We start from the raw sequence: 11,687 nt of genomic DNA, 5'->3' as shown, positions 1-11,687 counted from the left end.
CATCGGCAGTGCTTCATCTCCCTGCAGTTGTGTTAGAGGACCCCCAGGGGACACATCTGGATTCACACACCCCAAGCACAGCCCTTGTTTTCACCAGCTCTGCCGGCTCTCTCCACCATGAGACAGGAATAGAAGTTTGATTCCATAGGAAAGCAAGACATTTTCTGCCTCATAAAAGAGCAACTCTTGGTGTTTTTCAACACCCACATGTTCTAGCCCTTTCTCCACACTTGTTGCCCCTAGGCTCCTGCAAGCTGCTGATTCTGAGCCAGCCCCAACTCCTCACTGGGACTGAGCATGGGAGGGCAGCTCTGGAGTGAAGGAGGGTCATTTAAGTATGTCCCAGCTTCTTCTCTTTAGAAGGCACAGCAGTCTGGCTGTGTGCTCCCATGAGTCACTAACTTCTACTCTTTATTTTTGTCAGTTGTGAGGCTTGAACTCTGGGCCTGGGTACTGTCCCTGAGCTCTTTTGCTCAAGGCTATTGCTCTACTACTGTGAGCCACAGGGCCACTTCCAGTTTTCTGGTGGTTAATTGGAGATAAGAGTCTCAAGGGCTTTCCTGCTCAGGCTGGCTTTGAACTATGATGGTCAGATCTTAGCCTCCTGAGTAACAGGGATTACAGGTGTGAGCCACTGCTGCCGGCTTAGCTTCTGCTCTTATAGCTCTACTCTGTTGCTACTTCCTGCTGAACAAACTTCTAGTCTAATGATAGGAAGCATAGGTTTAGATGATAGACTCTGGAGACATGATTCTATTTTTTTTTTTTTTTGGTTGGTTGTGGGGCCTGAACTCTGGGCCTGGGCACTGTCCCTCAGCTACTCAGCTCAAAGCTAGAGCTCTACCACTTGAGCCACAGCGCCACTTCTGGCTTTTTCTGCTTATGTGGTACTGAGGAATCGAACCCAGGAACTCATGCACGCAAGGCAAGCACTCTACCACTGAGCCATCTTCTCAGCCCCACGTGATTCTGTTTTAATCCAGGACCTATTTCCTTCCTTCCTTCCTTCTTTCCCTCCCTCCCTCCCTTCTTTCCTTTTTCTTTTTGTGTGTGTGCTGGTATAGAGCCTTTGTGTGTATGTATGTATGCGTGTGTGTGTGTGTGTGTGTGTGTGTGTACTAGCACTTGAACTGAGGGCCTAGATGCTGCTCTTTAGTTTTTTTCCTTAAGGCCGGCACTCTACCACTTGAACTACATCTCCATATCTGACTTTTTGCTGATTAATTAAAGGTGAGAGACTCATAGACTTTCCTGCCCAGGCTGGCTTCACATCTCAGTCTTCAAATCTCAGCCTCCTAAGTAGCTAGCATTAGAGGCTTGAGCCACCAGTGCCTGGCAGAAGGATGAGCTTTAAAAATATTTAGCAATTGCTCTCCCTGGTTAAACACGAACAATGAGTACAACAAAGTGAATGAAGCTGGGCATGGTGGTTCATGCCTGTAATCCTAGCTACTGGGTTGGCTAAGATTCGGAGGATCACATTTTAAGGCCAGCCTGGGCAAAAAGTTCATGAGACAGTATTGCAAATAATACAAAGTTGGATGTGGCTCCCAGCTATATGGGAGCAGGATTGCTGCCTGGGCTAAAAAATAAGACCCTATTCAAAAAACAATGGCTAGGAATGTGGCTCAAGTGGTAGAGTATCTTCTTGCAACTGGAAGGCTCTGAGTTCAAACCCTGTTCTGCCTTAAATAAGCAAATAAATAAGTAAAATAAGGAATAATGAAGCAGACTGTGGTGGCTCCCACCTGTAATCCTAGCTATTTAGGAGATGGAGATCAGAAGGATCTAGTTTGGGGCCAGTATGGGCCCAAAGTTCTGGAACTTCCTTTCAAACATGGCTGGACATGGGAGCCAGCCCAGACAGAAAAATCCATGAGGCTCTTATTTCCAACTAACCACTAGAAATCTGGAAGTGGAGCTGTGGCTCAAATGGTAGTGTGCCAGCCTTGAATGAAAAAGCTCAGGGACAATACCAAGGCAAATAGTTCAATCCCCAGGACAGACACCAATAAAACAAGATACATGGAATGGAAGTGTGGCTCTAGTGGTAACTGAGTGATCAAGTAATGAAAGGAGCTTGAAAAATAAGATACTTAAATGTTCTCAAAGTGGTACTTTCTACTTCAGCCCTGCTACCTCCTCAAATAAAATCATCTTTGGTATCATCATTTTTCCTTTCTTCCCTTTATTTTAAGGTTGTTTGAATTCAGAGCTTCATGCTTTATAAATAATCTATAACTTGAGCCACACCTCCAGCTCTTTTTTGCTCTGGTTATTATTATTATTGTTTTGTGCTGGTACAGGGCCTTGAATTCAGGGCTTAGGCACTGTCCCTTAGCTTCCCCTTCCTCTTTTCTTCTACCTTCTCTCTTCTCTTTTTCCCTGTAATGCTGGGGATTGAACCTAGGGTCCTATGCATGCTAGGCCAGTGCTCTACCACTGAGCTACACTCTCAGCCCCCTTATTTGTGTGAATGTGAGACACGCAGATAGTACAGGGTCCATGGTTGCCAGCAGGTGGAACCAGTTTCAGTGGTTACCAAGGCCACCTGCAAAGGCTGGCCCATGGATCTGCCCATAGACCCCCTTGTATAAAGACTAACCCAGGACCCCCAAAGGATCTCCCCAAGAGTACCATAAAAGTCCGGATAAAAGCTGGGCACTAGTTGCTCACACCTGTAATCCTAGCTACTCAGAAAGCTGAGACCTGAGGATCACAGTTCAAAGCCAACGCAGGCAGGAAAGTCCATGAGATTTTTTTTTTTTTTTTTGTCAGTCGTGGGGCTTGAACTTTGGGCCTGGGCGCTGTCCCTCAGCTCTTCAGCTCAAGCCGAGCACTCTACCACTTGAGCTACAGCGCCACTTCTGGTTTTCTGGTGGTTTATTGGAGATAGGAGTATCACGGTCTTTCCTGCCCGGGCTGGCTTTGAACCGCGATCCTCAGATCTCAGCCTCCTGAGTAGCTAGGATTACAGGCATGAGCCACCAGCGCCTGGCCATGTCCATGAGATTCTTATCTCCAGTTAACCACCAGAAAACTGGAAGTGGCGCTGTGGCTCAAGTGGTAGAGCACTACCCTTGAGCTGAAAAGCTGAGAGACAGTGCCCAGGCTGAGTTCAAGCCCCATGACAAAAAAAAAAAAAAGTTCTGATAAAATTCCTGGGAGCACAGCCATCCTGTAGAAACTGAGCACTGGCCTAGGCATATCTCTTATATAAATAAGCTCCACCTAACTTTCTTGACTCCCATGGTGCCCCCTCCCCCACCCCATAAAGACAGGTAGGAATGCTGCTCTCAGGACTCAAGCATTACAACCTAGCCTACTGATGCATTTCCTGCTGGACACACTTCCATTTCCTATCCTAAACTGCTACCTGTCTTTGTCCTGATCCTTTGGGACCAAGGGAATCTAGAATCCAGATCCTGAGAGAAGCTCCATTTCTGAGACTCTCACCTGTAACACTGACACTCTTGCACATATCTGCAAGATGGCTAAAAATAAATAGAAGTGCTTTGCAAAATTTGCATTCTTTTTTTTTTTTTTTTTGGGTGCGGTCATGGGGCCTGAACGCTGTCCCTCAGCTCTTCAGCTCAAGGCTAGTGCTCTACCACTTGAGCCACAGCGCCACTTCTGGCTTTTTTTTCTTTTTGCTTATGTGGTGCTGAGGAATGAACCCAGGGCCTCAGGCATGCAAGGCAAGCGCTCTACCACTGAGCCACCTTCCCAGCCCCAATAATTTGCATTCTTTGCCATACTTCTTTCCTGTTATACTTTCTTGTCATTTGTTGTTGTTGTTGGTTGTGGGACTTGAACTCAGGGCCTGGGCACTGTCTCTGAGCTTTTGTGCTCAAGGCTAGCACTCAAACACTTTGAGCCACAGCTCCACTTCTTGTTTTCTGGTGGTTAATTGGAGATAAGAATCTCACAGCTTTCTTCCTGGGCTGGATTTGTATGGGAATTCTCAGATCTCAGCCTCTGTAATAGGTAGAATTCAATGCCTAAACCACCAGCTTCCTAATGTCACTTTCACTAGCCCCCAGCTATTGTCATTTTCACTGAGTCATACGAGTCGTCTTGCCTGAATTCAATATTCTGGCTGGACGCAAAGGACTGATAGTTGCTCTGACTTTCAGGTGAAAGGGCTTTTTTTTTTTTTTTTAGTCCATCTTGGGGCTTAAACTCTGGGTCTGGGTGCTGTTCCTCAGCTCTTTAGCTCAAGGCTAGTGCTCTACCACTTGAGCCAGTGCCACTTCAGGCCTTTTCTGTTTATGTGATGCTGAGGAATCCAACCCAGGGCCTCATGCACGCGAGGCAAGAGTTTTGCAGACATCTAAACTGGTTGGCTTCAATTATAATCCTCTTGATGTCAGACTACTGAATAGCTAGGATTATAGGAGTTACTGGACTCAGCCTGCACCAATTTTATGTCTCATATGTATGTGTGTGTATACCTATATCTGTATATACAAAGCTAGTCTGGCTCCAAAGTCAACTACTACATATTATGCTACTTAGTAGATAAAGAAGAGGATAGGCTTCCGTGAGAGCTGTGAGAGGCTGGGCGCCTATGGCTCCCGCCTGTAATCCTAGCTACTCAGGAGGCTGAGATCTGAGGATCGCGGTTCAAAGCCAGACCGCGCAGGAAAGTCCGTGAGACTCCTCCTATCTCCAATAAACCATTCGAAAACCGGAAGTGTCGCTGTGGCTCAAGCGGTAGAGCGCTTGCCTTGGGCTGAAGAGCGCAGGGACAGCGTCCAAGCCCAGAGTTCAAGCCCCACAACCGACAAAAAAAAAAAAAAAAAAGCTGTGAGAAACGAAAACTGGATTGTGATCAAGTGGAAACTCCCCAGATCCACCCGTACCAAGCCCTCCGACCTTTCCTCCGGAAGTGCTTGCGGCTCTCAGGCTCAATTGCGCTTGCGCAGCCGCCGGATCAGGGTCGCTTGGGGCCGCGCGTAGAGCAAAGATTTCAGGGCGCCTGCGCCAAGGGGGCTCCCGTCAGAAGGCGCGTTCCCGCGCGCTCCCTCTCGCGTCTGCGCGCGCGTGCCCGGTGGGCGTGGGAGGAGGCGGGGAACGCGGGAGGGGGCGGGTGTCGCGGGAGGGAGAGAGCGAACCGGAGAGCGTCGTCCTGAGAAGAGTGAAGGCGGCAAAATGGCGGACCGCTTCTCCCGCTTCAACGAGGATCGAGACTTTCAGGTAAACACGGGCGTCGCCGCGGCTCCGGGGAAGGCTCTGGCTGAGCCCGGAGCCTCGGTCATCCCGGTCTCCCGGCTCGCTTTCCTTGGGGACCCTGCTGCCGCTCGCGACCCGGCTCGCTCTTGTGTCTCCGGTTCCTCAAGGGGCCTCCTAGCTAGAGGCGAGGCCGCGTCTTCTCGCGTCTTTCTCTTTCCCCTTCAACTCAGCTTTCGGCCTGTTTGGCTGTTGGTCCCGGAGCCCCAGCTGGGCTGCTGGTGGGCGGCTGTGTGGTGGCCGGTCCGGAGGCCTGTGCCGGCGGCGCAGGGGTGGCTCCCCGGGGAACTGAGGGTTGAATTGGGGAGGGCTTGGAGCGAGTGTTGGGGCGATCGGGGCTTCCAGATCCCTGGATCCTGCTCTCACGCATCTTCCTGGGGTGCTTATCCCCCTTTTTCTCTTACTTTAATAAACAAGTGCCTTCATTGTCTATGTCTCCCTCCCCCCTTTCCTCACCCAGGAAAAAGGTTCTCTCAGTCAGACGCCTTCTTGTTGAGTCGAATATTCAGATTTCCCCGCACAAATACGGCTGTTGTTATAAAGTCGTTAATTGAGATCGGGAAAACAATGATGGGGCTATGTATGGATCGATGTAAACTTTAACCCCCACCCCCACCCCCCCGAAAGATTTGTAAGCATCGAGAAGAATAATGGCCTTTTCAAGCCTGTGATAACTAGTGGCGAAAGATTGTTGTTTTTATTATCTGCAAATGTTGGTATGGAAAAATGCCCTTGGGATGGCAAACATTATCGAAGGAACGGTAGCGGCCAAATTAGAATAAGTCATCTTTTGGCTGTTTTACATACTTTATGTTGAGCAGTTGCCGCGGAAATATCGGAGACTAAAAGGGATTTAGTAGAGATGCCAATTTCTAGAGTCTCAGAGAAACCACTGCATTACTACCGCATATCCTGGCAACAGTAATTTGGGTCAGGGGATGAATCCTCAGAACTCAAGTTTTTATCCCGCCGTAAGATCTTTCCCAAAGCAACCCGATAATGCTCTAAATGTGTTTCAGAAGGCAGTTTGAAGGGTTTGAATTACCTGAGATGATTGGATTGGTAAATGAACAGGTAAAGCAGTTTAACAGCTTTAAACCAGCACTGTTAACAGTCTAGTACATAGAACGCTATGAGAAGTTTTGCAGCAGTGAGGGATCTGGGGGCTGTTGAAAAGCCTTGTGATCATGTGCCTGCTGTATATGCTGCAGCACTACACAAAACCTCAAGGTGTTTTAAGGATGTAACTCCGGGCCAGTAAAGTTTGAAGCAATTTGATCCTTGAGGTTTTATTATTATTTTGTTTAAATAGCAAGCACTATAAAACGTGAGTAGGTGCAAGTTGTGGAAGCTCAAATGCTTTTCAGAGGAGAAATTCAAGGTGACCTAATATAATTTGAAAAGATAGTAATATGGGCAATTAAATTTTGGGGGAAAAATGGCTCCCAACTATTTCAGCAGGTTTAACCACCAACAAAAATACAGTACATTGAGTGAAAAATTTGAAAATTATAGGTAACTGGGTGAGTGCTGTCACTCCCAGAATTGAAATTATCTTGTTCCTTTTACTATTCAGTTAGTTGGGCTAACAGCTTGATCTTAGATACTTTGTACTACTTTTCTGCTCTTATATTAAAATAAGTCACTTCCACTGTTGTTTAAAAAAATTTAGATGTCCTAGCATTTTGCTTGACTAGGATATTAACGATGGAAACATTTTGGAAATTATAAGATGGTAAATAGGTTATTACTGAGCTACATTCCTTGTTCGTTTTGTAAATTATTATGCTACTATGTCTAAAAAGATTTATTTAAAAAACATACAGGTTAGGGGTATAATTGAGAGTGTGCTTGCCTACTATGTGTGAGGTGCTGGGTTTGATATCATCTCTATAATGATGATGCTTAATGTGGTATAGACAATATAGGTTGTCTTAATGTCCTGTGATTTAAAGTTATTGGAGAGAGAATGAAATGTAATAAGATCTCCTAGTAATAATGTATCTGAAACATTTTTTTCAAGTTTGTTACTAAAAAATAAAGGTCATCTCCTTTTAAAATGTGTGTGTGTGTGTGCTGGGCGCTGGTGTCTCATACCTGTAATCCTAGCTACTCAGGAGGCTGAGATCTGAGGATTGAGGTTCAAAGCCAGCCTGGGCTAGAAAGCCCATGAGACTTATCTCCAGTTAACCACCAGAAAACCAGAAGTGGTTCTGTGGCTCAAGTGGTAGAGTGCTCCCCTTGAGAGTGGATGGACAGCGCCCAGACCCGGAGTTCAAGCCCAATGACAGACAAAAAAAGAAAAAATCAAGATGTGTGTGTGTATATGTATGCAGATATGCGGGTTCTAGGCTGGCTTTGAGCCTGGATCCTCAGATCTCAGCCTCCTGAGTATCTTGGTGTGAGTGCCCAACTTAACAGTTGCACTTTTTATCAGTTTATTATCAAGTACAAATTGGACAATTTTGATGTTCTGTTGAACTTAGTATGGCATCAGAGAGTTGGACTCAATATTAGGTTTTGTGTACATCCAAAAAGCTTAACTGGTATGCCACTTGAAGCATTTAGGAATATATAAAAGATAATCATTATCGGAAACTTTTTTTTCCAGGAATTTGGTATCTTTATTTTTATTTATTTTGGTCAGCCATGGGTTTTGAACTCTGGGCCTGGGTACTGTCTCTCAGCTCTTCAGCTCAAGGCTAGTGCTCTACCACTTGAGCCACAGCGCCACTTCTGGCTATTTCTGTTTATTTGGTGCTGAAGAATCGAACCCAGGGCCTCATGTATATAAGGCAAGCACCCTACCACTGAGCCACCTTCCCAGCCCTGGTATCTTTATAATAGTAAACAAGTGTGACTCAACATGCTTTATTATTTCATAATCATTATAGTAAACCTGTGAAGTAGGGGGTGTTAAAGGTGTTACTGCCATTTTCAAATGAAGTAGATAGACACAGAAATTAAGTATATATATCTGTTAAATGGCAGGGCTTGGATTTAGATGAATGATTTGACTCCTAAATTTGTGTTCAAGATTATTATCCCTGCTGGCAGCTATATATTTTATACAGTTCTAATTGAGTCATCAGATGTGGAAGATAAACTAACAAGTCACAAAGAATAAGGGAGCTTTCAGTAAGATGATACAATTGCAGTTTTTACTCTGTGTTCTTTTGTCCAAGTCTGTTTCTGTTGGTCTCCCAAAAACTTCTAGGGAGGCTTCTGACAGTGATAAGTTACAAATATATCATAAAGGATATACTGTTAACTTTTTAGCCATCCATTTGTTTAGCTTCTCTCCCACCCCTTCTTGGCAGTGCTGGAGATTGAATCAAGAAAGAGATTTGTGCATGTCATAGTCTCTGTGTAATCAAGATGAGTGTTTTTATTTTATTTTTATTTTTTATTTTTGTTGGTCGTGGGGCTTGAACTCTGGGCCTAGGTGCTGTCCTTTAGCTCTTCAGCTCAAGGCTCGCATTCTACCACTTGAGCCCACAGCACCATTTCTGGCTTTTTCTGTTTATGTGGTGCTGAGGAATTGAACCCAAGGTCTCATGCATGTGAGGCAAGCGCTCTACCACTGAGCCACCTTCCCAGCCCCAAGATGAGGATTTTAAAAAAAAATGTTTTTTCAGTTTTAACTTAATCTGACTTTAACCTCCTCCTCCCCGCCAGCCAGGTTCCAGTAGCTCATGCCCATAACCCTAGCTACTTAGAGGATCATGGGTCAAAGCCAGCCTGGGCAGTTAAGTCCTTGAGACTTTTGTTTCACTCAGAAAAAGCTGGAAGAGGGTGGGAATGTGGCTTAGTGGTAGAGTGCTTGCCTAGCATGCATGAAGCCTTGGGTTCGATTCCTCAGTATCACATAAACAGAAAAAACTGTGGCTCAAGTGGTAGAGGTCTAACTTTGAGCAAAAGAAGCTCAAGGACAGCACTCAGGCCCTGAGTTCAAGTCCCTGAACTGACAAAAAAGAATTAATATAATTACTAGCAAATGCAAAATGATATATGTTATTGGTTACTATATTCTCAGAGGATTGAATGACTAAAGATCAGTATAAGAGGGTTCACATCTAGCCAGGCGCTGGTGGCTCACGCCTATAATCCTAGCTACTGAGGAGGCTGAGATCTGAGGATCAAGGTTCAAAGCCAGCTGGGGCAGGAAAGTCTGTAAGACTTTTTTTTTGTTCGGTCATGGGCCTGAACTCTGGGCTTGGAGGCTGTCCCTCAGCTCTTCAGCTCAAGGCTAGTGCTCTACCACTTGAGCCACAGCACCATTTCCAGCTTTTTTTTCTGCTTATGTGGTATGGAGGAATCGAACCCAGGGCCTCATGCATGCGAGGCAAGCGCTCTACCACTGAGCCACCTTCCCAGCCCCCTGTAAGACTCTTTATCTCCAATAAACCACTAGAAAACTGGAAGTGGTGCTGTGGCTCAAGCGGTAGATGAATTGCTGAGGGATAGCGCCCAAGCCCAGAGTTCAAGCCCCACGACCGACAAAACAAAAAAAAAGAGGATTCACATCTATAATCTTAACTTCTTAGAAGGCTGAAACCTGAGGATCATGGTTCAGAGTCAAGCCAGGAAGAAGTTTGTGGGACTCCTAAAAATGCCATAGTGGAGGGGTAGCTCAAGTGATAGAGTACCAACAGTGAGCAGAAAGAAAAATTCAGTGAGACCATAGGGTGCCAGCACAAAAACAAAGAAAAGAATGTGGAACATATCAAGAAATAACATTGAAAGCCAGGTGACAGTGGCTCAGGTCTGTAATCCTAGCTACACAGAAGGCTGAGATAATGAGGATCCCAGTTCAAAGCCAGCCTTCGAAGGAAAATCCATGAGATTCTCTAATTAGCCACTAGAAAGCTGAAGTGGAGTTATAGTAGCTAATGCTAGCTAGCCTTGAGAGAAAAAGCTATGAGAAAGCACCCAGGACCTGATTCAAGCATGCATGGAAGAGAAAGACATTTAGAAGTTGATTTTTGGAGGGCAGGAGTGGGAGATTAGGTTGGGAAGACTGGTCACAGGGCTTTGTGCAATGGTGTTATTACTTGTTTTCTTGTTTTTTTTTTTTTTTTGGTCTGGTCGTGGGGCCTGAACTCTGGGCCTGGGCGCTGTCCCTCAGCTCTTCAGCTCAAGGCTAGCGCTCTACCACTTGAGCCACAGTGCCACTTCCGGCTTTTTTCTTTTTCCTTATGTGGTGCTGAGGAATCGAACCCAGGGCCTCATGCATACAAGGCAAGCGCTCTACCACTGAGCTACCTTCCCAGCCCACTACTTGTTTTCTTTTCTTTTCTTTTTTTTTTGGTCGGTCGTGGGGCTTGAACTCTGGGCCTGGGAGCTGTCCCTCAGCTCTTCAGCTCAATGCGAGCGCTCTACCACTTGAGCTACAGCGCCACTTCCGGTTTTTCTGGTGGTTTATTGGAGATAGGCGTCTCATGGTCTCTCCTGCCCAGGCTGGCTTTGAACCCCAGTCCTCAGATCTCAGCTTCCTGAGTAGCTAGGATTACAGGTGTGAGCCACCGGCTCCCTTCTGATACATAATGTTTTAATAAGTGCTATACATGACAAGAAACCAGAGTTGTTTGAAAAGTAAGGTTTTCCTATTATTTGCCTTTTATTTTTGTGATAGTTTTGAGGGAAGATAAATCCTGCATTAAGTGTAACTCAGGCAACTAGACAGTATCTTGGTAATATTACATTTGGTATCATAAGGTTCCAATTATTAGTTGTCATTCTTGTTATTTGTTGCAATTACTTTGATTTCAAAGAGGAATTATAATTTTATTTTAGGGCTGGGAGTATGGCTTACGTGGCCAAGTGCTGAGGCCCGGAGTTCAAACCCCAGTAACCATCAAACAAATTATTTTAGTGTTTATGGAATTGCAATACAGAGTAATAGTTATTAAAAGTTTTAATAGGAATAAGTAATTGATCGTGTTTTCTGGTCTTTTAATGATTCTTCAACTGGGAGTATACTAGCATGCTCAAAGCCCTGGATTTGATCCCTAGTACCATAAAAGAAAATATAAATAATACAGCCTGCCTCCCTCTTTCCCTCCCTCCCTTGCCTCCTTAAGACCAGGGTCTTGCTGTGTAGCCTAGTGTGTCCTATCTCTGCTATATGTTGGAGATTATAGGTATGTACCACTACACCTGGATATGACTTAACTTTCTCTAGTATAAAAAAGGCAATATTAAACCTGGATGCTGGTGGCTTATACCTATAATCCTAGGTACTTAGGAGGCCACGAGCTGGAAGATCAAAGTTTGAAACCAGCCTGGGTAGAAGTCTGAGACTCTGATTCCCATTAGCTAACAAAATGGTGAATTAAAAGTCATGGCTCAGGTGATAGAGAGCTATCCATGAGCAAGAAAGCCAAGCAAGAATGGAATGCCTCAGAGGTCAAGCGCTAATACCTAGCACATACAAAAAAGTAATATTGCTTATA

General features: G+C 45.2%; 1 protein-coding gene across 1 annotated transcript in view; it reads left to right on the top strand.

The window, feature by feature from the left end:
- The first annotated feature begins 5,103 nt into the window (after positions 1-5,103).
- The window catches only part of Gpatch8 (G-patch domain containing 8), an 80,061-nt gene continuing 73,477 nt past the window's right edge, over positions 5,104-11,687 (top strand). Inside the window, exon 1 of the mRNA XM_042670912.1 lies at positions 5,104-5,199. Coding sequence (XP_042526846.1) covers positions 5,155-5,199 — 45 coding nt within the window. The 5' untranslated portion in view covers positions 5,104-5,154. The remainder of the gene's footprint in view (positions 5,200-11,687) is intronic.

Source organism: Dipodomys spectabilis, unplaced genomic scaffold, assembly GCF_019054845.1.
Source record: "Dipodomys spectabilis isolate Male_0828 unplaced genomic scaffold, ASM1905484v1 ptg000018l, whole genome shotgun sequence".
Classification (NCBI taxonomy): domain Eukaryota; kingdom Metazoa; phylum Chordata; class Mammalia; order Rodentia; family Heteromyidae; genus Dipodomys; species Dipodomys spectabilis.
Note: the sequence above shows the minus strand (reverse complement) of the source record. Positions and strands in the feature narration are given on the sequence as shown.